General features: G+C 35.8%; 1 protein-coding gene across 1 annotated transcript; it reads left to right on the plus strand.

Moving 5' to 3' along the window:
* The first annotated feature begins 77 nt into the window (after positions 1–77).
* On the plus strand, positions 78–25,051 carry LOC307008884 (uncharacterized protein). The gene is made up of 41 exons (XM_079632159.1): positions 78–252; positions 1,844–1,889; positions 2,154–2,226; positions 2,656–2,792; positions 2,948–3,079; positions 3,199–3,239; positions 3,357–3,399; positions 3,659–3,716; positions 3,917–4,083; positions 4,297–4,416; positions 4,706–4,740; positions 4,909–5,047; positions 5,173–5,309; positions 5,585–5,807; positions 5,892–6,009; positions 7,277–7,414; positions 7,601–7,708; positions 8,543–8,722; positions 8,968–9,137; positions 9,246–9,432; positions 10,294–10,588; positions 13,982–14,021; positions 14,754–14,826; positions 16,699–16,835; positions 17,098–17,229; positions 17,356–17,396; positions 17,600–17,642; positions 18,027–18,081; positions 18,956–19,101; positions 19,228–19,341; positions 19,432–19,469; positions 19,649–19,787; positions 20,055–20,191; positions 20,334–20,556; positions 20,657–20,774; positions 20,953–21,090; positions 21,173–21,280; positions 22,179–22,358; positions 22,466–22,635; positions 22,720–22,906; positions 23,307–25,051. The coding sequence occupies exons 2-41, from the start codon at positions 1,881–1,883 to the stop codon at positions 23,543–23,545; spliced, it is 4,968 nt and encodes a 1,655-aa protein (XP_079488285.1). The 5' UTR covers positions 78–252; positions 1,844–1,880; the 3' UTR covers positions 23,546–25,051.
* Positions 25,052–26,654: the final 1,603 nt, after the last annotated feature.

Consider the following 26,654-nt stretch of genomic DNA (forward strand, 5'->3'; position numbering starts at 1 on the left):
TAGCCAGAAGAGGAAAACATATATGATAAAACTGGTTTACAAAGCGGTGTAAACTAGAAACAGACCACCATCATCACATTAGCTAGGCCTACTGTGTTTCCAAAGTGTTTGGGGCAAGCGACGATTCCTCTCGGTCTCCTATGGTTTAGCGACTGACGCCATCTTGTGGTGGTTTAACGACATCACATGCTAGTGACGACGACTGACGAGGCTAGTTGACACTTTTTCCACGGGTGGTGACTATTTCTTAGTGTAAGTACCGGGCGGTATTTTTCTTTTATTATCACTAAAATAAAAAAAATCTTGAAATAACAGGATCTATATATCTAATCTGACATTGTAGTAGAAAACATGTACGTTAGGCTATTATGTGTGTAGTTGACAAATAATTGTTTTGTAATTTTAGACGCACTGATATTCCATGTAACAGTTAGTCTCTGAAGACGTTCCTGAAATTTAGAATAATTATAAAAGAACCAGACAAAAAGATTAATAGACAATAGTTTTATATGAAGGACAGTGGTGTCACACCACATGACTAGCTTGACAATGACATTTCATGTCAACTGCTCAAAAACAGACATTCCACAGTGTGAGAAGAGACTTTACTGGGCCTATTTGATTATCTGATTTGAATATGCTTATTGTCGTCTTTTTATGTCAGATATTTTGATGTTGATATTATGTATTTGAGAAGAGTGAGTGGAATAAATTTAGGTGGAGTAGATATATAGCCTACTACTGTTCTTTTGTCCTAAAGAAAGACAATAATTAGCCTAGACGTTGGTCAACTGGTGGAGTCAGTTGACCGAGACAGCACTCCTTTTGTAGCACTACATGACTAAATATGAAACATATTCAGGAGAGCTCACCACACCCTCTGACTTGGACCCCTTGGGCAGATTTGGCACGTGCAGACAACAATGACAATGCTGGCAATATTAATAGCAATGATAACATGTTGACTCTGTTACAGTATGTACTTTATATAAAAGCCGTTTATGGGATAAGGAAGGCCTAGTCAAAGTTAATTAGGCATTACTAAGTTTTTGTATTTGTTCAATTACTATAAAATGCTGAATGAACAAATATAATAGGTATAAATAACTTCATTCTCATGTCCTCTTTTCATTTAAATCTATTAATGCTAAATAAACTCTTTCAGGGAAGTGGGATGTGCATTTTAATGATTTAGAAAAATATTTTGCTGAATAGGTTGACAGCCATGACCTCTTACCCTGTGATACATGCTTGAAAGAGGAAAAGCACTGAAGCTAGGCTACTTCACGATTTATGCAGACTCGCTGACGATATTCTTCTAAAGTAACCTTGCATCTATTTATCTGGGTTAGTATCCACTTAAAATCCATAGAAAAATAAGTCAGCTAGTGAATATACCAATCTAGATACTGAAGACTGAAATAATGCTTATAAAAAAAACGTATAGGCCAAAGCAAAATCATTTTAGAAATATAGAAGAGGCGGGGACAAAACATTCCAATATGAACACTTACATAAGTTTAAAAGAAACATCGACAAAGAGATGACGGCCATACAGTGTAGAGGAATTTGTTTGACATTGAATTCCCATTGAGGTGAATATATGCTCTTCTGTTACTTCATATATTTTTATCAGTTCACATTGTCATGACATGTCATATCAATATTTATTAAATGAAAACCTGTCTTTGGTTTGCAGTCGAAAATGTTTTGTTGGTTTGAGGTAGGCCTAGTTCTTGGAATAAAGTCCGATGGATAGATAAGCAGAAAAACTAGCTTTTCAAGCTGTGCTGTACTGTTCATTTGGCTCTTACATGTACTCTCATTTGTGTTTGCAAAGCAGCTGGATCCAGATCTCCGCACTAGCCTAACCCTCAACAATGCTTAAGGTTAGCTAGTCTTTCCTCTCTGAATTTCTTTCAAATACTTGACTTGTAATTGAGATTTATGTGATGAGATACTGTTGGCAACAAACAGTAGTGTTGACTTTTCTTAAATGAATTGAGGGAGTTGTAATGCTTGACTTAATTTTAACCGTCTATGTGAGTCAACAGTGTAGATCTTGGGATCATAGATTGTGTTATTCAAACACTTTTGTAATCAAATGGCATTATTTATCAACTACTTAAAATTGTTTCTGTTTCTTTCAACAGAGAGAAGTCAAGCCATACTGGAATCTGTCTGTCAAAGTTTTACATGCGAAGATCCATCGGTCCTATGACTACTGTGAGACAATCCATCTTATTAGCACTGGCCAAATATACATGTATTAATTACACATATAACAGAAGTGTAAAGCTTACAGCGAACAGCTCTTAACCTGTTTGCAGTTTTGATGAAAAAAAAAACAAATGTTTTCGTGTGGACTTGCTCTGCTGGTTACATGTGCCTGTTTATTATAGAGCATTCTCTTTTAATGTAATATATAGGGTACAATCATTTTTCCAATCTCAAATTCTATGTCAGTATACAGTATAATCGTTTGCCCACCTAACAGATTCTTAAAGGCATTTCAGACAAGGACTTTAGCCCTACAATCTGACAACTAACACAAAAATCTCTCTTCATTATTATTAAGGGCTGTGTACTGTATAAACGGATCAAGGTTTATTTCTCATTGCCGACTTTTCCAACCCCACCTACATTTTTCTTTAGTGTCTGCGTCTGACTGCTATGTCATCCTGAACTTACCCACAGCATCGGTCCGTACAAATCGCACCAAGACTATCCCAAATAGTGAAAATCCTGTATGGAACGAAACGTTTAACTTCAGGGTCCACAGCAACGTCAAGGTAAACCACTTAAATATTTGTCTGATCTAAGATTGTTTTCTTATACTGTCTCCTATTTCTAGCTTTCACTTTTTATCTCTCCAGTAGGATGTGTCGTATATGAACCAAAAATGGTACCGTGTACTTTCAGTTCTTTCTTCTGTTCTCCCACACAGAACATTCTGGAGATCTTGATCTATGATGAAGACCTAATTATGAGAGATGACCAGTGTGCCACTATCTTTTTTGACATCAATAACCTTACACCTGGGAAAAAGGAGGCCAAATGCTTTATTGTAAATGATACGGTCAGTGCTATTTTGAGATCTTCAATCTAAACTGACATTACAGCATAATAAAACGGACACTTGACAGAGCACTTGCTATTTGATTGAGAATTTGTGACTATTATACTTTTCTTTCTCAGACCAAGGATGAACTGTGGGTAGAGTTTGAGGTCACTGAGAGGTGAGGGGGATTGCCTTTCTCATTAACATTTGCAAAACTAGTGAGAACCTGTTTTATAGATGCATGTGCATGTCCATACACATATGTACTGTCTGTTTTTGTGTATATGTATTGCAGCTCTGAGACTCCAAGGCCATGTGTATCTAATGGAGTATTGGTGGTACGAACCTTTACTACAGCTTTCTTATCTGTATCATGGGTTACAGTCAGATTATTAAAAAGTAGACACTATTCTGTGAAATCTGAAAGGGAATGGAGGATTTTTGTTTTGCAAAGTGTACAAGAATTACTTATATGAGTTCTGAACTATAAGAGGGGCTAAAGGCTATGTTTACTCTTACCACTACATTTAAAAAAAAATCTAATCAAATACTAGATCAAATTAATCAGATGAGCTTTATGCTTTCTCATGAAATCAGACAGGTCCTTTTTGTGAGCTGAATGTGGAGATAGACAAGCTTCTCGATAATTCTGAAGGTAAATATAGACATTTTCATCCAAAATTTGCATAGATAACAGATGGTTACTGAAAACACACTGGAATTCGATATTCAGAAATAGATGTAATAGAAAATAAAGTGTTAAATACATTTTTTGAAAAAATAAGCAGTGTAAAAATAAACACAAGAAAGTGTGATATACTGTAATCACAGATTTAGGTGATTTTTGTTTTCTAGCAACGCAGAACATGGTGTTAAAACTTAAAGGAGCCTACAAAGAGGATTTTGCGATCTCTAATTCTGTGGAAAGCTCCGGCTTCCTGAACACATTACGTTACTACATCAACCGAGACCTGGAAACTGAACTTAATCTGACCTCTGAGACTGTTGTCATCCCAGGAAATGTAGGTCATTGATGTGCAAGAGGCATTCCTGACTCACATTGTTTATTAAAAATTACTGAAAAAGCTAAACATTCATTCTCGATATTTGGTGCCATAAGAAACAGTATGTATATGCATGCCTCACATGTTAGGTTGTAGATTTGTAAAGCACCTAAAACAGAAAGTGTGTATCAAAATGGTTTTAAATGTTTGTTTAAACATACTTTTCTCCAGGCTGGGACAGTTGTAGTTGATGCTGCTGTTCCAAACCATGTAGACACTGAATTGACTTCTGTCCCTTTAAAACCACTACCAGCCAAATACCAGCTTACCATCTCTATGCCTCTAGGAGAGGTGAGTACTGTAAAAAATAAAGTTTGTTGATTATTGGTGATAGATTATTGGTTAATTAATTATATCTGAATGTGGCTTTCCAAAAATGGTTTATTGATAACATAGTAACTTAAATGAGTACCGTATTATGAATTGCTTTCCATCTTTTCTCATAATATAATAAAATATAATATAATATAATATTATATTATATAATATTATATAATATTATATAATTAAACAATACTGTATTTGTATTCATATTCTGTCCACTTATCTAAGTGGACCTTTCTTTCTTTCTTTTCCAAAGAATAAAGTTGATCTGCAGCTGAAAACAGATGATCGGTAACCGTGAATTAATTCACACCTACCTGTATCCTCAGTAATATTAATAGTAAATTGTTATTTGGAAGTATAAAACAAAACATTGTAAGCTTCAATACTATTTATCAGCTTTCATTTCAAATCCATCCTAATCTTAGAGTAAGGATATTTTTGTGTTTTGTTCTGAAGATCTGATGAAGATCTGGATGTGCGTCTGGATTTTGATATCCCAGAGGAGGAAAAGAACTTTCTGGTGAAGAGAAGAAAAGTCGTCTCACAAGCTTTACAGAAAGCTCTGAATCTCAGCTCTGCACCTGAACCCAGCAAGGTACTATAGATGCAAGCACAAAAAATCCAGACACTCTGGAACTGAAGAGATTGGGATGTTTTACTACAGTATATACACAAAAATAGAATTTTGATTTCAGATCTGTATTTGATGTAACTCCTCAGGTCCCTTTGATGGCTGTGGTGTGTTCTGGGGGCGGGAGCAGAGCATTAACATGCACGTACGGTAGTCTTCAAGGTCTCCAGAAGATCCAACTTCTTGATGCAGTCAGCTACATCACAGGGGTTTCAGGTTCCACTTGGTGAGATCGAGGAGCCTCAATGTACTTTTAAACATGACTTTGGACAGTATCTAGACTGATAAAAACACTGCAAGCCATTTTTCCTGGAAGTCAGTACCAGTTTTGTGTGTAGGATGCATCAGACAGACTGGAAACATAGTTTTAAGTTACAAAATTACCCTAATTTCAGAACAAAATGAGTTGATGGGTCATTTCCGTGATCTGAATGTCTGTACTGTATAACACTGCCAAGTGTCATATGGCTAAAAATCGTTTGTGTAATCTCTGTATTTCAGGGCTTTAACCTCTCTTTATGAAGACCCTAACTGGTCAAAGGGGGGCCTTGATAAGTCTATGGAGTTTGTAAAGAAGGAAATCTCTAAAAAGGTGCTCAGTATGTTTTCCCTGGAGCAGCTACGGGAATACAAGAAGAAGGTGGAAGAGCGAGTGAAAGAAGGACACCTCGTGTCTCTCATCGATATGTGGGGTCTGGCTTTAGAGTACCTTTTCCAAGGAAAGGTAAAAAGAAGCAGGTGTTTGCTGTTAGTTTTGGCTCAGTATTAACATTTGGTACACTATATATAATATACTTTCCTTTTATAGAAATGCATGGGTACACTATCTGAAATGCAGAGGACAGTGTCTGACGGCCAGAATCCTCTACCTATCTTCACAGCTGTCAACCTGAAGAATGGCAAGACAGAAAGTATAGTAGATGCAGGTATGTAAAAGATAATGGCCATTCAGATAATATTCTCAGATTAAGACATAAGGAAATAAGCACCCCACAGGCAACAATTTTGTAATACATCTGTGTTAATTGTGTAAAACCAATCTCTTTTCGGAACATCCTGCCTGCTATACTGGCTACACTAGTTAGTCGTGTACCAAGTTTACATGTGTAGGAAACGCAGAAGCGAAAACTTGTAGACTGGTGTATCTTCAGTAGAAATCTTTAATGCAAATGTGCTGTGTGGCTCTGCAGTCATAAAAGTCCAACTAAGGAAGCTATACATTGTAGTTTCATACACATTTCAGGGGTCAGTACTCACAGGTGTAGTTCCCCCAAAAATGAAAATTCTGTCATCATTTACTCACTCTCATGACATTTCAAACCTGTATGAGTTTCTATCTTCTGTTGAACTAGAAAGAAGATATTTTGAAGAGTGTTGGTTACCAGACAGGTGATAGCACCCATTAACTTCCATATTAGAAAAACAAAACTATGAAAGTCAGTTGCTACCGTCAACTGTGACTTTGTATCTGATTCTGATAGTCAAAAGTCTGGTGTTGAAGTTCCCTTCACTTAATAAAACGCATTCATTCGGAACAGCCTTCAATGTTGTCAAATAACACTCGAGTTGCGCATATTATATAATATATGTTCGTGTAATATACTTATGTATACAGTATAATACAATACATCCATGTGTATTTATATAATGTTATTTTAAATGTAAATAATGTTAATTGTCATATTTAAAAAGTTTAAATTGATTGATAATTGGCTGTTGCAATGTTTAATATTAAAATAAACGTAATTTGGTTATATTATATGTGTCGTTTATACTATATAATTGTAATGGTGAGAGGAGCATTGTAACTGTTGCATCTCACACACTTTATACCCTTGAACAGTCGAGTACAATCCACACCTGCTTTTCACCACCTTTATTTTATTCAAACTTCTTTATGTGCTGGAGTGATGATCCGCAATGACTGTTGGGTAAATTTCCCTCTCAGCTTCCTGTGAAGTGATCTATCGATGGCTATAGAAGCCTATTCAGCAACAGCTTCGAAAAAATATAAAAGCATGCAAATGATTTTCTTATCCAAAGACTTACAGAACTTTTTTTTTATAATACTGTAGGTTCACTGTTTGGTTAAGAAAGGAGATAATAAACAACTAGCTTGTGGCTTAATAGTGTTGCGACTAAAGCGCTTATAGCAGATTAATAATCCCATGTTTATTTCTGGTCTCTATTTAGAATGGTGTGAGTTCACCCCATATGAGGTTGGGATTCCCAAATATGGTGCCTTTATACCTGCACAGAACTTCGGGAGTGAATATTATCTTGGTCACATGGTCAAGAAACTCCCTGAAACTAGGTTGTCCTTTCTTGTGGGTGAGTGCATGTGTGTTTTTGCACATACTGAAGACATGAAATAGAACTGAATGCCATAAGGAAGAGAAAGTGGCACGTGTTATGGACACTAGGGGGAGATTGGCACTGATCCTGTGCTGTAAGCAAACAATGTAAACTGGATCCAGTCACCATTATTAATTCCAAACTCTGTGTGTGTTTATGAAGGAATGTGGAGCAGCATTTTCTCTATAAATCTGACTGATATCTGGCGTCTTGCCACAGGAGTCGCCCCCTCCTGGACCCCTTGGTTTGGAGTAGGAGTGAGTAAGACAGGTGAGAGTTTGTGATGCATTTAAACCCAATGTACTGTACATATGCAAATTAGACTAGCTTCCAAAGGTTTGGGGTCATTAGGATATTTTTACTAATTGTTTTCTGCAAGGATGCATTAAAGTGATCAAAAGTGACAGTAAATACATTTATAATTGATTCCTTTTTTATCGATTCCTCTTTTTTGTCCATCAACGAATCCTAAAAATCCACTAAAATAATAACAGTTTTTTTAAGTGAAGTTCACAACGTTTGGGAGGAGTGAATCCATCTAATCTTTCAATTAACTGCCGGAGCATATAAGCAGCCGCTCACCTTGCTCTGGCATCAGCTGTTTTGGCATCCCTCCACCTCCCCAACTCCAACATAATTTAGGCATCTTGCTACCATACTCATCATCAAAGCATTAGTAGTCCCACTTGCTGTGGACAGCAAGCCAAATACGCTTAACCTTATTAGCTTAAAGATTATATGGGCAAAGGAACTGTTTTCAACATTGATTAATGATTAATATACGATTTTTTTTCTTGAGCACCAAATCAGCATATTAGAAGGATTCCTGAAGGATCATGTGACACTGAAGACTGAAGAGTAATGATGCTGAAAATTCATGAATAAATTCTCAGGAATATTTTACATTTTAAAATATATTATTATTTAAAATACAATGTTGGATATTGTAACAATATTTCACAATTTTATTGTTTTTTACTGTATTTTTGATCAAATAAAAAATCTTATAGACCCCAACATTTTTTAACATTTGTGGTAGTAAAAAAGTATTTTATGATTATACATTGACATGATATAATTGTCTTCTTGTCCTCTTCTGTAAAGAGACGGATAGTAAACCAACAGCACTTGGCACATACCTGATCAGTCCCGTGACTGACTTTGCTAAAATCCTGTGTGGCTTTATGACCGGCCGCCCCATTGTCAGCCAGATGTTCAACTTCCTGAGAGGCTTCAACCTGCACAGGAACTACAGTGAGAACACTGGCTTCATCTCATGGAAAGGTCTAGAGCTCTACTTATTCCATTGACCACTTCAAGTGTGTTTTTCACCCCCCTTTTGCAGTTAATCAGTTTTGATGGTATTTCAATTGTTTTTTTTATTACTTTTATTCTACTATATCTTATCTTATTTCATGTTTATGTACCGGTAATTGATGTCTGTTATTGCATGAAATGTAATCAGGGCCTTTTACTTATGAACAGCTGATAGTGTTTGCAGTCTTCCATAATATTCTTACTGTCTACAGACACACACCCAGATGCCTTTCCCAACACTCTGACACCAACTGATCCTGTGCTGAGTTTAGTAGATGCTGGAATAGCCTTAAATTCAGGATTCCCTCCTGTGGTTCGTTCTCAGAGACATGCGGACGTTATTCTGTCTGTAAACTACTCCTGGGAACTGGATCAGTTTAAGGTGAGGGAGACCAGGAAGGTTATGTAAGATTTGGTTGAAATGCGTCAGGAACTTAAAAAACTTTGAAAAATGAAAAAAAAATATTTATGCATTGTTTGTGTCCAGTAGGTCATAAAGCAAACTCAGGAGTACTGCACTGATCGCAAGATTCCATTTCCGAAGATCGATTTCAAGAAAGTGGAGTCAGAGCCTCTGAAGGAAGTCTATGTGTTTGAGGATAAAGAGAATCCAGAAGCTCCCATAGTGCTTCACTTTCCCATGGTCAACGTCTCATTCAAAGAGTTCAAAGCTCCTGGTAAGCACTACCAACTAATAGGCCAACCCTAATGCCATATTCTTAATAGAAATTACAGTGCATGTAAGGCAGAACTGTATTTATGTTCCTCAAATATTCTGGTTAGATATTCTGGTTATACATTGTATACTTTTTTAAAAAACCAAACATATAATCAATACACTTCAAAAGCATGGAGTCGGTAAGATTTTTAAAATGTAATTTATTCCTGTGATGCAAAGCTGAATTTTCAGGATCATTACTCCAGTCTTCAGTCACATGATCCTTGAGAAATCATTCTAATAATCTGATTTGTTGCTTAAGAAACATTTCTTCTTATTATCAAATGTTGAAAACAGTTTTATGAAAACCGTAATACATTTTTTCCTAGGATAATTTAATGAATACAAAGTTTAAATTATTATTTTTTTAAACAATATAACAGACTCACTGAATTGCAGTGAAATTTAAGAGAAATTAAAGCTTCAAGTTTAAAAATCTTCAATTTACTTATATTGCTAGAATGCATTCAATTTGTAACATGGTGACAACACAATAATATTGTATTGTATTGCAATATTGCATCCTAATTGTTCTTTCTTACACTATTTGCATACTGAGCTGTGATTGGTCTTGTTTACTTTGCATTTATTAAGCCATTTATACTTTTACAATGTAGCTAAAATTTTAACAATATTCTTTTGCTATCTCGTATTTTCTTCAGGAAATGCAAATCTAGGTTTTATTTGATATTCTATGTATTACTGGTTGGATTGTAGTTAATTGTGATTAAACATTGCCATCTTTCAGTAGCCTACTGTACAGCTCAAATGCTCAAATAATCAATGATAATGTAAAATGATCTGTATATGTGTGGTGTAGGAGTGAAGAGAGAAGGCGAGAAGGAGCGGAAGGAGGGAGCCGTTGATGTTGAGATGAACAGTACCTCCTCTCCATATCTCACTAAAAACCTGACTTACACACCGGAGGACTTCCAGAAGCTTATCAACCTCACTTCCTACAACATCCAAAACAACAAAGACGTCATTTTGAATGCGCTAAACAAAGCACTAAACCGAAACAGAGAAAAACAGGTGAAGGAGGCGCCAGTAGGAAAGACCAATTCAGCGTCTATACCGAAACCAAGATCACATAAAGGAAGAAAGAATAAGGCACGGTGATCTGCAACAGTGTTACTGTACAGTACAAGTCTCTCTTCTGCATCCCTAATTAAAGCCTTTATCTTATCTATTGTCAATCATATTATTAAATGAAAAATAGTTTGAAATTATATACTTACAAAATCGATGATATACTTACATATTACTGTATGTGCATCCCTCTGTCCCAACACATGCCAGCCAACCCAGCAATCTGTAATATACAAAATTACGCTATTAATTTCTGATTGGCTAATCACAGAACTGACAGAACACTCAGGATTTTAACAAAACTAGGTAGTGAAGACAAATTAAGGTGTTCCACACACAAAATATGTGGCAAATTATTTTGGCCAATATGACTCATTTACTGGATAGACTGAAGTTTATGCCCTTTTTTTTTGCTGTGATTCCCTATTGTTTCACTAGAGTGTGTCGTTGGGGTGTGCCATAACTATACACTGCATGTCTATGACATCACTAAAGAGTTTCAGTACAACACTGTAGGATAAACAACATCCTAGTCTTTCCTGGATTAGAATTGGCAGGGGCATGAACGAATGTCAACTGTACAAACAAAACACAGTAATGATGACAATGTTGCAAGCAGGGCTGGGCAGAGAGCTGTGGGAAGGAAGCGAGGCCGGTGGCACGAGCGTCACCTGCGTGCCACACCGTCTCAAGTCTCACAGAGGAGCTCTGGAAGGACAAAAGGAGGAGTAGCGACAGTGCATGACGAGATAGGACCAGGCCTGGGCGATTTATGTTGTCTTTTATTATGTTTATATGCGGGAGTCATGGGGACAACTGGAGAAACTGGCCTAGGCCCGGAACTGTTGGAGAGCTCTTGTTGACGGCCTGTCCCAAATTATGGGACTAGAGGCGAATGATGATGATGATGATGATGATGATGATGATATGCGGCAGTCGTCTGTCAGGGGCTGCCGCTTTACTTTCGTTTTGTTTATTTTATGATTAAAATTGTACATTGAAATATGGTTTGATAAAGTCATAAAGACCATTGATGATCTCTCAATGTTTTCTCATCCTTTAAAATTTCCATGAGATTTGACCTACCTAATTCCCACTTATTGTGTTTCTTTCAAGTCAGGCACTTTGTTAAAAAACTATTCCCTCACTTTCTGAATTGTCCCCCTGAATCTCCATTGGATGACTTCTTAAAGCTAGAACCACATTAAAAGCATTGTATTTCTGTCCTTTATAATCTGATTTAAAATATTCCTCCAGGGTCTGCAAGTAGGGCCAGGGGTGCGTGGTAGGGGGACTTGGGATTTGAGTTCTCTGATGAACTGTATTGTTGATCTCACTCACACATCATCTACATGCGCAAGACATAGCCTGTTACAGTGTAAGATTCTACATAGGGTTTACTATACTAATGCTAAACTTGCTCAAATGTACCCCTCTGTCAGCGATGCATGTAATAGGTGCAAGCAATCACCTGCAGATTTCATTCATATAGTACGTTGTGGGGATGCCCTAAATTATATGATTACTGGACTAAAATATTCAAAAGGGAGGGAGGGAGGCCTTTGCCATAGATCTTGATACAAGCCCACTTCTAGCCATTTTGGGGATGACCATTGATGTTAACCTTTCAGTACCGGTTCAAAACGCTCTAGCCTTTACTACTTTACTAGTGAGACGTCTCATCCTTTGGAAGTGGAAACTACAAACATTTGTTAGATATCAATAATGTGTTGTTGTTTTTCTTTTCTTTTCCTTAGAAGTTGTAGGTTGCTGAATTGAGTGAGGTTCTTATACTGGGGTATTAACAGTGTGGAATGATATTTTCATAAAATCAGTTTTGTTATCTGTTCATTTGATGTTCCATGCAGAAAAATTCAATAAATAAATGTTAAATCAAATTTTACGTTGAATGTTCGCCGGTTCCTGCATCCTTCTTCCCTGAGCCTTTACTCTGTTGCAGATAACATTGGAGAGCAATAAATTAAATTGTTAGATTTACAATACAAAACTAAACAAATGTGTGCTCTGGTTCTGATGTGAATATAGACATGCTGAGTCATGTATGATTAAAGTAGCCAATATAAACATATTATTGGATAATCATTCTAACACAATCAATGTTATATATTTTTTTCTGCATTGCATAATCTTATGATAAACAAAAACGTAGGCCTACTGCATTAGCTTTACAGGGAAACAATGCAGCGTTAATGGTTTATAATGGCTCAATTTTCTGAGATTATAAATTATAATCAGAAGGAGTGTGATGATCTCAGTGCATTGGAATGAAAGAGGGCTAGGCTGGCATTCATGGGAATGGGAGCGTTCTTCCAAACGTAACGTCTTTATAACCGAAATTAGCTCTCCATCACGATGAATCACCTTCATTTTAATTGGCATAATAAAAGACAGTCCATTTCAAATAAGGTGTGTAGCCTACAGTTGGCATGCAGCCTCTGACAAATTTTTTTTTCCAAATATGTTTTCAGTAAGCTGTTTTTTTCCCAGTTCTAAAATGCTATTGTTTCAAAACACGTTTGGGCCAAATATGGACAAACCGGTCCGTGTAAAAGTTTTCACTATTAACCCAGCAAACATATTTACGTGGACGCAATGTCTGTGGCTCGTTGCATTTCTACCATGGCAACGTCGTCGCTCTCAACTTGCTCCCAACATTGTAAAAACATGCTCCCATTGAAAACAATTGAAAAAACGCTTTGGTGGACTCATAGACAGTATATAAACGGGGTGGACTGGACACACGGCCTAGACGCGACAAGGCTGTAGCAACGTTGTTGCGCGACATTCAGCAACTGCGAGACGACGTCCTGACAATTAATTTAGTTTTATGCTTGATAGGCCTATAGATATCCCCATATAGCATGTTATGTTTTGAGGTAATTTTTTAATTAGTCAGAAGTTAGATAATTAGGCTAGCCTACTTTTTAAATATTGTTTATCCTTATTAGCTATTTAATGGGCCTATCAAATTAGCCTAATTATAATCAACACATGCAACTTAAGTGTACACTTTGAAGAGTAAAAAGGTTAATAACTTAATCACCTGGCTATTAATAAGCAGTAATTTGAAGTTTACTGAGGCAAAAGTTGTAATAGTTAGTAAATAGTATAGAATTGGACCATAGTGTGACCAATTTTTTTTATTTTATTTAATGTGACATTACATTTTAAACCCAATGAGTTTGTCCATATTTTCCCCAAACATGGGTTGATATAACTCAGCATTTTTTGAGTGTAGTTTTAGGTGTAGTTTTTGTAACCAACCCTCAATAGGCCTTTAACAGGCATATTTTTTCAGGGTGCGAAGGGCTGGAAACAAGTTGCTCAGGTTTTTCTGTGTTAATAGCCTACTGTATCTCACTTTGACAAGGATCTTCATTTCATCTTCTGCCTTCGAGACTTCACTGTTGGCTTGCTGAGATGACGACAATGCTGAAGGTAGGCCTACTACTTTAGCTCGCAGATATTTGACAGTGGAAAATTAACCTACTTTTTGGATTAAGGATTCATAATGAACGTGATTCCCAAACAAGCAAGTTGTTGGGAGTGCTTCATGGAAAGAAGTTTTGAGTTTTAGTTAATGTGAACTCATTCAGCTCCTTTTTAGAAAAGAGAAAAGAGGGTATGGTAATTCATTTGGGCACTTTTGTAAAATAGATATTTGTATGTTAACAAATAGTAAAACTATTTGGACAATAATTTGTGAATTTTATTTATGCAAAAGAATAAAGCTCTCTTTGCCTCACGATAGTAACTGATTAATTTATGTTTTATTTTTTTGCAAGCAAGCAAATGCTTTTTTTTTTGCTATGGTTATTGTTAAATGTTAATTTTATGTAAATATAATAATTTTAACAATAATATGCAACATTAAATGTCCATATGACAATTTACAAAAACAACAACAACACAAACCTGTGATGACAATGAATACATTTTTTACATTCTAAAAGCAACACTAAACTGACATGTCTTTTTATTTATGTCATCCTATATTTTTCTATTTTCATTTTTTTAGTTTTTCAGTTTCATCAAGTTTAGTCTTAAGAGTTCAGTTCAAATGAGTGAAATTAAATCACATATTTCTCACATCTTCTGTATGAAACATATATGTTGCTGTTACAAATTCCAATCAAAATGTCTGTGTTTCATTTTGCTTCTGTCTCACAGAAAGAGTTAATGCCATACTGGAACCTGAGTGTCACAGTGTTGCGGGGAAAATTCAATCAGTCATATGACGTTTGTGAGTAGATCAGCCATCAAAAACATTGTGACTTGTGGTGAAATATTAATTAAAAAAATTATAATTGGTGATCTGGGTGTAGACAGAGGTTGACAGTAACAAACAAAGTACATTTACTTGAGTACTCTTAAAGGAGAACTCCGGCGCAAAATGAACCTTTGGTCTAATTACACATTGTTACCTAGTCAACCTAGAATTACCTAGAATTTGTTTTCATGATTATCGAATGTAAATAGTTTTATCTCTAACGCTAGTATAACGCTAGTATATGGGGCATAGAGTAATGACAAATAAAAATCGCTTGTTAATACCACTAACAAGGCTCAAAATAGCCCCACACTAACACGGTAGCATAATGAGGGTCCCTACATGCAAACCGAAGCATTGAGAACTTTGACAGTGTCCAGACAGTTTAATAAGAAGATATTTTATACATACAGTCAACTTCGCGAATACAGGCAGAAGCCATCTCTATCAATCGATCTACGAACCGCCGATCCAAATGCGCTGAACTGTGTAGAATCTCATATGGTCCAGCGCATTTGGATCGGCGGTTCGTAGATCGATTGATAGAGTCTGTTTTTCAAAGATGGCTTCTGCCTGTATTCGCGAAGTTGACTGTATGTATAAAATATCTTCTTATTAAACTTTCTGGACACTGTCAAAGTTCTCAATGCTTCGGTTTGCATGTAGGGACCCTCATTATGCTACCGTGTTAGTGTGGGGCTATTTTGAGCCTTGTTAGTGATATTAACAAGCGATTTTTATTTGTCATTACTCTATGCCCCATATACTAGCGTTATACTAGCGTTATAGGCTAAACTGTTTTTAGAGATAAAACTATTTATACATTCGATAATCATGAAAACAAATCTCAGATAACGGTTGACTAGGTAACAATGTGTAATTAGACCAAAGGTTCATTTTGCGCCGGAGTTCTCCTTTAAGTACACTTTTGAGTATCTACTTTACTTGAGTATTATTTTTTCTGGAAACTTTTTATTTTAACCTCACTACATTTGAAGGACAAATATCAAACTTTTTACTCCACAATTTTTTATATTTTATTTTATTTTATTTTTATTAACAAGACAAAGCTTCATTTACAAAGAAATAGACCAATGACATATACAAACAAGTGCACATGAGGGAGAAAAGAAAGAAGAAAAAAGAAGAGAGAGAAAAACAGCTATAATAGATATACAGTATAGATATAATAGTATATACAGATACACCAATAATTGTAATGATTATATGGGTTAATGAATAGATTATTCCAGTGTGATATAACAACATTTTTGATAATATACTCCACTACATTTTGGTTAAGGTCCTTGAGTAGAAAGTAACATCAGTCAGGGGATGATTTTGGTTGCAGGGGTTGCATTTTGGTTGGAAATGAAAATCGGGTTGACGTCAGAACCCGATGTCAACATCCAACGTCGGACAGACTAGCTTATAGATAACAGTTAGGCTAACATTCATACTAAAAGCCAAAAAACTTTTCAAGAGACTTTAAAGTATAGGGCACTATTTGAGGGAACAGCCATTTGGGTGTTTGACAACATTGTGGTTTCAAAAACCATGGTGTTATTGAGTGCACTTATTCAATCCCACTACTGGAACTGTGTTCTAGAAATAAATTTGATATTGATAGGAGGGTATAATGGCGATTTCGGACACAACGAATATCTGATTAACGTGAATATTATTTCTCGAACAGTCTTTTGAGTCATCCTTTTATTTTTTTACCTTGTAGGATGTTACAACGGGGTTGTATTATGTGTTGTGTGCTTTTTGCTCACTTTGTTTGACTGCATACATACTCCACCTAAAAAGCGTGCGTGTGCACTAACTTTGCTCTCTCTCCAGTGTCTAAATGTGACTGCTACGTCGTCTTAAAGTTACCCACGGCCTGTGCCTGCTCCCATCGCACCAAGACGGTGAAAAATAATAATGCACCAGAATGGAATGAAACGTTCTGTTTCAGAGTGCACAGCGGTGTCAAGGTAAACTCTTATAAATAACGCCCTTACTTTTATTACTAAGGGTTTTCTTAACTGATTTTTCTTAACGCTACATTTGTTTCATTGCCCTGGGAAATAAGTAGAAGAAAAAAAGATTAAACAAACTAACAGCTTTTAAAAAAATATTTTGATATGAACTTGTGTAAAAGTGCTAGGCTATGATATAATGGGTTAGGCAGAATTGTGACATTACATTTGGGCCTCTTGATGACCTCACCACTACTGTATGTTCTTGTCTCCTCAGAACATTCTGGAATTCCACATTTTTGATGCTGACGTGTTTACGAAAGATGACTACTGCTCCACCATCCTATTCGACATCAATAACCTCACACCTGGACAAAAGCAGTCAAAATGCTTCATTTCAGATGATAAGGTATAGATATATATTTTATTTTATGAAGTCTTCTGAGTGGAAGTGGCCTTTGGTGTCCATTACTTTAAACATTACAAATGTTGAGTGAGTCCTATGCATGATTGTGCCGATTTCTTTTTCTCCCAGAAAAAGAGTGAGCTGTGGGTAGAGTTTGAGATGACGGAGAGGTGAGTGAAAATGTTAACAATCTGTTGAAAAGAATCTGCAAAAACAACAACGCTGGTGTCATTACCAAGTACTGTATGTGGTTATGCAGACTAGTTAGTAATTGTCCAATTTCCCCCTTTTAAAAAAAATAGGCTACATTTAAATTACTATTACGTCAATCTGAATTAATCAGTCATATGATCTCATCCTTTTCTTTTTAAAGCTCTGAGAAGCCTGAACCATACTTCTCTAATGGAGTGCTGATGGTAAGAGATTTGATACATAAAAAAAGAATAGGTTAGAAATGATCATGATCATTTATCAATATAACCTAATATTCTATTTCAGTATAAGCTCAAATACAGCTAAACCCACGTCCACTTAATAAAATGTTTACATGATATTGCAAAATAAATGTACATATTTTATTCAGTAGAACACGCATATTTTACTTTCATTCGATAAAACTGACATCATGTGACTTTGATGTTTTAGAAACTGTATTTTACACATATATTATGTAAAAATCTTTAGCAAGATCATAAGGAACAAGTCCAGGTTGCTATAGAACAAAACTGACTGTACATTGGACATATTAGTTGAACTAAGTACAACTCTGAAAACACTTACAATTTTTCCTTCATTTTTAGGCAGGTCCATTCTGTGCATTGGATGTGAAGGTGCAAAAACGTCTAAAGACTAATGGTAAATGGATATATACTGTAGTCTATAGCTATCAGACACTCAATCAGATATTTAAAGTCTCACTCTGGTGAAAATCATGTTTTTAATGTTGTTTATGTGGTGTTTTTAATATTGCTTTAAGACAAACCGTGTGCAAATTAATTTGTCAACACCATTACTGTACATTTTTTCTTTAAAACAGTGATCTAAAGACAGTCTCAAAAACGCATTGATTAACCAATAATATTATAGCAGGTGTATGATGTATATTATGATGAACTGTATGCCTTTCTTTAGCATCACATTATTAGCTGTTTGATATACTATGACATAGTCAAGCAAAAGCTGTTATTTACCGTTATGTGGCTGTCCGATGTTGTAAAGAGCAGATCTATGAACTGGCGTGAGTGAGTGGAGGCGGAGCTAATTAGTATAAATTAAATAGCTTGACTACCCTACACCCTGAGAAAAAAAACGAAAACAAAAATATGTAATTTTTGGAGTTTTAGGGGATACAATTGTTGACTACAAGGGGACTTTAAATATACATTAGGCTTTATAATAACCATTGAAAGCATGAGAAAGAAGTATACGTATAAATAACAGCAAGTCTTTTAAAATGAAAATTTAAAAAAAAGTTTTTGATTTTATATAAATAGGACTTTGTTCGTTAATTGTGAAATTGATCATTGTTAAATGATGCTGTATACCACCAAAATTGCCTATTAGTTTTGATCTGATTCCATTCATCTTTCTGAATAATCATTAGTGTGTGTTCTGAAGCTCTGATGAAAAGCTGGATGTCTTCTAAAATATATATGTTTTGATTATAGGACTGCTGAAATAAGACCAGTGCAAAAGAATTATCTCATATTTTTGTCTGTTTTTACCTCAGCGGATAAGAGCATGATGTTAAAACTGCGAGGTGCATATAAGGAAGACTGTATGATCTCGGGCTCTGAAACCCCCAGTGGCACACAGACTTTATGCTTCTACGTCAACCGAGACCTGGAGACTGAGTTTAGTCTCATCCCACCAAAAGTATGTCATCGATTAAACTGATATTCTTAGCAGAAGATTTCCTAAAAAGATTTACAATAAATCATGCACATCCCTAGACCAACTGAAAGTATATGATGCTTGTTTGTTTGTTTGCTTTTTGTCCAGGCCGTGGCAGAAGTGGATGGGGTAAATCCAAAGACTGTAGATATTATGTCATCGGTCTCCATGAAACCATTTCCAGCAAAACAGCAGATTCAACTCTCCATGCCTGTCGGACAGGTGAGTACTGGTAAAATCAAATTTGAATGTTTATTTTCCTGCAATAAAAACAAAAGCTAGTAACTAACTGCAGGAATAAACTCTTTTTAGGGTGGAGTGGATCTGCAACTAAGCACAGCAGAGGGCCGGTAAACAATTTAAATTACTTGTTCAGGAACCATTTTGGCATGTAATATAAATATATCAACCGAAACGGAATGATTTTAAGTGTGAAATTGATCGTTGTTAAATGACACCGTATACCACCAACATTTCCAATTCAAATCGGAATAATCTTGTGTGTGTGTGTGTGTGTTGTGTTCTGAAGCTCTGATGAAAAGCTGGATGTGCGTCTGGGTTTTGATATTCCAATGGAAGAAAAGAATTTTCTGGTGAAGAGAAGAAATGTCGTGTCACAAGCGCTTCAGAAAGCTCTGAATCTCAGCTCTGCACCTGAGCCCAGCAAGGCAAGAAAACAAACAGACATGAGTATAAACACATTCCTGACTCGCACTTCCTGGCATAGTGACCTGACATATTGTTCCCATCCCATTTTTTAAATTCAATTTATGAAATAATTTGTATGATTACAATTAATTAAATTATTAAATAGGAATTAAGAAACACAATTAAAATTAAATAAAAAATATTTATATATTAAAATAAAAAAATAAATATATATAGGCCTATATTTGTTTGATTAGTATGTTTATAAGATTGATGTGACTTCTCAGGTTCCTTTGGTGGCTGTGGTGTGTTCTGGCGGCGGGAGCAGATCAATGATTGGCACATTCGGAGGCCTAAGAGCCCTGCAAAAACTCCAACTTCTTGATGCAGTCAGCTACATCACAGGGGTTTCTGGCTCCACCTGGTGTGTATAAAGAGCACCAGGCTCCAGTTTGACTTGTTCAACTCTAAGTGGTTCTGGTTCTCATCAGGGTTTGTTTCAAAACCCAGAGTTTTCTCTGGATTAAATGTCATTAAACATCAAACTTTTTCTTGTTGTCTCATAGGACTATGGCTTCTCTTTATAATGACCCTCACTGGTCAAACAATGACCTAAATGGGGCTATGGAGTCTGTAAAGAAGGAGATCTCTAAAGGTCTATTCAGTGTATATTCCATTGAGCAGCTACGTCATTACAAAGAGAAGATGGAAGAGAGAGCGAAAGAAGGACGCCACGTATCTATTGTCGACATGTTTGGTCTGTCTATAGAGTATCTCCTCCAAGGGAAGGTACAACTCTTCATTGCACAGATGTAAATTACATTTTGAAAATAATAATTCCAAATAATTTTCTGTCAGAAACTTCATCATGAATTATTTTCTTCCTCAGAAAAAAATGGGTACGCTATCTGACCAGCAGATGGCACTAACAATGGGCCAGAACCCCCTACCCATCTACACAGCTCTCAATATGAAGAATGGCAAGACAGCAGGTATCATAGAGACTGGTATGTACTGAATTCACTTTTGCTGGTTTATTTGCCTACTACTTTCAGTCCTACAAAATAACGGTCCTTTATTGTCAATAAGTTAATTATTTTTGTTCCAAACGGATCAATTCTTTGATAACAACTGAAGTCCTTACTGTAGATATGTTGTCCATGTTTCTCTTTTCGCTCTTCTCAGAATGGTGTGAGTTCACCCCATATGAGGTTGGATTTACCAAGTATGGTGCCTTCATTCCTGCACAAAACTTTGGGAGTGAATATTACCTTGGCCACATGGTCAAGAAACTCCCTGAAACTGGGATATACTCTCTATTGGGTAAATATATGTTAAATACTCCAAAGATTAATGAATGGTAAACAATTTTATTATTTGAAAATTATTTGTATTGTGTTTGCAGGGATATGGAGCAGTGTTTTCTCTCTGAGTCTGAGTCAGCTTTGGAAAATTGTGACTGGAGTGACCCCATCCTGGGCCAGCAATATTGGAGAAGACGTGAATTGCACAGGTAAGAGGAATGCAATATCAATGAGTATGAATACCTGACCAAATGTTCCCTTTGTAGCTTCTCAAAAGTTTGGTTGACTTTTAGCTTTATTAATGACCCATGTGAAAAAGTGTGCTTAATTGTATTTGATATGTAATTGACCCTTTGCAGGGAGCTTGATTGACAGGTGATCTGACCAATCATACTTCTCCATCTGCCATTTTGTCCGACAAAGCAGTCAGGAGAGTTAGTAGATCAACATGGGAGGATTTGAACTTGAAAAACGGAGTGTACTGACGCCTTTCCGCGGTTAAAACAACATTCCTTCTTATGTTCATTCATGTTTATTTGATGCTAAATTAACTAGAAGGAAGAGATGATCGGTTCACGAGCAGCTTTAACTGATACTCTAAAGCGATCTGTCACGACACACGAAAGAGCCACAAAACGGTATTTATTGTTTACATTTCTTTTTAAAAATGACCAAATTTGAAAGGTGAGACTTTGTTTAATATCAAAAGTAACCCAAAAGTAACCTGGTCTGTCCTGTCTATCAGCGCGTTGTCAGTCTCCTCTCTGCTCCGCAATGTATTTTTCACTGCGTGAGAACATGGTGTGGCGTGAGAGCGGCGTAGCTTGTCGGACATAGCGACAGTAAATAAAGGGGGCGGGTCTTTGCGAACGGACAATTGTATCCCTTCAAGTTAAACCCCTAAAGGTACAACTTTTGCACATTAAAACAACTACAGCACTACCTGGCAATATGTTCTAAAACTGGACATTTTACATAATATAGGCTACATACAGTACCACTATGCAACATATATAAAAACTTCAAAAATCTAAATCAGAACCCCCCCATTTCTTTTATCTACATGCATGGAAACCATGAATAAATGTCATTCTATCTTATCTGTAGATACAGACAACAACCCAAAAACTTCGGACACGCTTCAGGTCAGCCCTATGACTGACATGGCAAAAAAGCTGAACAACTTTTTGACCAGCCGCCCTGTTATTAGCCAAGTGTTCAACTTCCTGAGAGGCTTCCAGCTGCATAGGGACTACTGTGACAACTGTGACTTCACCGCATGGAAGGGTCAGAACATCATATGTTGTTAAGTTTAGCCTACCTTGTACCATAACCCTTTTGGATAAGTTCAGTCAAACTGGGAATGGACTAATTATAAAGTAGACTTTCTGCAGACACGCACCCAGACGCCTTCCCGAACTCTCTGACACCAGCAGATGCCACCCTTGGCATGGTGGACTCTGCCTTTGTCCTCAAGTCAGGATTCCCTCCTGTGTTACGGTGTAACAGACATGCGGACGTCATTCTGTCCCTGAACTACGCTTGGGACCCGGACCACTTCAAGGTGAGAAGCCCTTAAAGATTTAATAGATTATGGAGGAGAATTATGAGGAAATTGTGATTTTGATGTTTGTTGTGTGTCCGATAGCCCATTAAGCAAACTCAGGAGTTTTGTGCTGATCGGAAGATTCCATTTCCGAAGATCGATTTCAAAAAGTTGGAGTCTGAGCCGATAAGGGAAGTTTATGTGTTTGAAGATAAAGAGAATCCAGAGGTTCCCATAGTGATTCACTTTCCCATGATCAATCTCTCATTCAAACAGTTCAAAGCTCCTGGTGAGTACTGCCATTTGTAACCTTTACTATTACCATCATTTTACCATCAACACAAGTTTGAATTATTAAAGGGATAATTCACCCCAAAAATGGAAATTCTGTCATTTTTACTCACCAAAAGTAGCTATTTTAAAGTTTTTTTTTCTCTCCATGCAATGATAGTCAAAACAACTTTGGACCCTATTGACTTTCATTCTAAGAATACATTTTTTCAAATATCTAGTGTGTTCCTCAAAAGAAAGAAAGTCATAGGTTTAGAACGGCAGAAGAGTGCATAAATGATGGTTCTGTTAAAAATCTTAGATAGAGATTCTCCTTTTGCATGAAGATACTCAGTATTTTTCAAAGTGTATTGATATAAACTAAAAGCAATTATGTGTACTGTATGTTTGTGTTGTAGGAGTGAAGAGAGAGGGTAAGGCGGAGATGAAGGAAGGAGATTTCGATATTGACTTCACCAGTACGTTCTGTCCATTCGCCACTCAAAACCTTACCTACAAGCCTGAAGATTTCCAGAAGATGGCCAACCTTTCCACCTACAACATTCTGAACAACAAAGACGTCATTTTAAACACGATAAACAAAGTGCTTAAGAGAAACATGGAGAAAATTCCTGTTACAAAGTCATCAAAAGTGTGAGGCCGGAAGTTAAGTCTGACAGCATGAGCAATTAGCGAGTGCTTTTTGTGTATTTAACTCTAAAAGGATTAATTTAATTATGGTATAGGTCATCCATTCCTGACCCTCATGTTGTTCCAAAACTGTTTTTTTTTTTCCTTCTTCTGTAGATCATAGTGTGTTAATGCAATAATAATTTCTTTATAATGAAAGTGAAGGGTGACCAGGGGCTGTCAAGCACATATTTTTTTATGATGGGAAAAGGCAGGTGTAGAGCTCCTGTTGGAGACACATGCTCTTGGATGTTTTTCAAATATTAGCGAAGTAAAATTGTTTTTCCTCAATTTAAAATGTAAACATTAAATTGATATACTGTATATTTAAATTAACAAATTCAATTTTACATTTAACTTTTTACATTTCATTATTTATAAAGCGTTTTAGGCTAAATTGTGCTCTGTGGCTTTTGGATATAAAAGATTAGACCAAGATTATTCACACATCAGCAGCAGTATAACTTAATTCTTAACATTGTTATGAAATATGGACAATCACTAAAAGCTGTTGAGTCATTTGGTTTCCATTACACATATTCTGAGTTGTGCTGAGAGATTCATTCTTGGACTCCGAGCATGACTGTTACACACTGTTTTTTTTGGAAAACGAGGCCAAGGAGGAACTGACTCTGACCTCATGTAAAGTCAGACTGACTTCGTCATGATCATGATCCTTTTTATTTTGCAACTCAGATGATTTCACCAATAGATAGGGAGTTTCACCAATAGGTCTGGGAAATCTCGCAACAAATATTACATGAGTGTTTTCATTATAAATCAACACTAATGCTGTAATCTAAATGAGTTGTGAGTGACACAGCTTAGTGAAATGTATACTGCTCAAAAATATTTTGTTTTTTGGGTGGGAAAAGTATTTTGCTCACCAAGGCTGCATTTACTGGATCAAAAATGCAGTTAAAACATATAGGCTAAATTATATGTAAAATATTAGTATTACAATTTAAAATCACTTTCTACTGTAATTTATTTTAAATTTGTATTTATACCTGTGGTGGCAAAGCTGAATTTTATTTTAAACTTTCTGGATAACAGAGAAATTTTATCCATTTTATAATTTTAAAAAAGATAAATTTTGATGTAACTAGTGTAGTAACATTGGTCTAAGATGTGTGCAATTTTCAGTTGGACTTTTGACCACTAGATGGACATTCTCATTTTTATCTCAGGCCTGGCTTTCATCGATTCCTTTGAGACCAGCACTTTCTCCAATGTATATCAGTGTTGTGTTGTGCGCTGTTGCAGTTTTTCTTGGGTTTAGCACCCCTCTATTTTGTTTCTGACTGTTTGCAAGGAATTATGGGAGTCTCTCAGGACACTGCCGTTGCCTGTCATGATTTGCTCAACAGGAGTGACATTGATGCACAATGTTCAAAATACCCTGGGGCTAGTATTTTTTTGAATGTGTTACCAGACAAAAAAAGTCATATTTTATTTATCACCAAGGGGGAAAGCAGGAGCAAAGCAGATTTGATTGATTTGCTGTGGGTGACACAAGCTCTTGAATGTTTTTGTTTTATATATATATATATATATATATACATATATATATATCAGTGAAGTTGTAAAAGTTGTTTTTCAGACATTAAATTGATTTAATTTAAATGAATACATTTAATTACATTTAACTTTTTATAGTTTGTTATTCATAAAGCATTTTAGGTGAAATTGTGCTCTTTTGCACAAAAAATGCCAAATTCACACATCAGGAGTATAACAATTCTTCACATTGCTAAATGAAATATGGACACTCACTAAAAGCTGTTGAGTCATTTGGTTTCCATTACACATATTCTGAGTTGTGCTGAGAGATTCATTCTCGGACTCTGAGCATTACTGTTACACACTGTTTTTTGGAAAAAAGAGGCCAAGGAGGAACTACTGGTAATTCTGACCTCATGTAAAGTCAGACTGACGATACTGGGTGTAAATATGACAGTTCATCGTGATCATGATCCTTTTTGTGTGTGTGTGTAACTGAAATTATTTCACCAAGCTGAACTATTTTTAGATGAGAAAGAAAGAAGAAATCCACCACAGACGTCTGGGAAATCTTGCAACACAAATATTACACGAGTGTTAATGCTTAAAAGATGAAGTTGAAGAAAAACAAAAGAAGATAAAGAAGTTTGTTTCAACAAACAGAAGAGGATAAAAAAGACAATCTAAACATTTGGAAGCCCTGAGATTTGTGTGTGTGTATGCGTGTGAGAGAGAGAGAGAGTCTGAAAAGAATGAAGATCAAACAAGCTTTGAATGAAAAGATCTTAAATATCGTATGTCCAAGTTTGTTTCAAGTTTAGTTTAAAAGGAAATGGCAAACTATTTTCCCAACAGCAATTTGTGATGATGGAAAAACAAACAACCTTTCACTAGTTGATCAAAACATGCATTTATCCAAATCAGAACCAGCGCAGCACTCAATTAATTTAAGATGGAGCACCATCTGAGTTTTGTTGTGAGTTTTGAGACATTACAACTTGTTTTCAGAGACTATATCTTTAATTGTTTATTTGTCTTACCCCGTTAGTAAAATGTTTAAGTTAGTATTTTTATTTAGCAAGGGTGTATTTAATTAATCAAAATGGCCATTTATAATGTCATATAATGTTATTTTGTATACTTTTTCATTTATCTAAGAAACTTGATTTTTTTTCTTTTATCCAGGTTTCCACATATATTTTAAGCAGCACAAATGTTTTCAACATTGATAAGAAATTATTTTTGAGCAACATATTAGAATGATTTCTGAAAGATCATGTGACACTGAAGACTTGAGTAATCATGCTGAAAATTCAGATAAATAATAAATAATATTTTAAACTGTAATAATGTTTCACAATCATACAGTTTTTTAATCAAATAAATGCAGCCTTGGTTAACATAAAATACTTCTTTCAAAAACATTAAAAGTCAAACTTTAACTCTCACACACACGTACGCACGCACGCACGCACACACACTGATTACTGATTCAATGATTATAATGAACATCCGTTCTAGACATCTTGCTAGATGTAGGCCTATTATGGAAATGCATGCATGCATAATATTTA

This window comes from Phoxinus phoxinus (assembly GCF_949152265.1).
Source record: "Phoxinus phoxinus genome assembly, chromosome: 13".
Taxonomy (NCBI): Eukaryota; Metazoa; Chordata; class Actinopteri; order Cypriniformes; family Leuciscidae; genus Phoxinus; species Phoxinus phoxinus.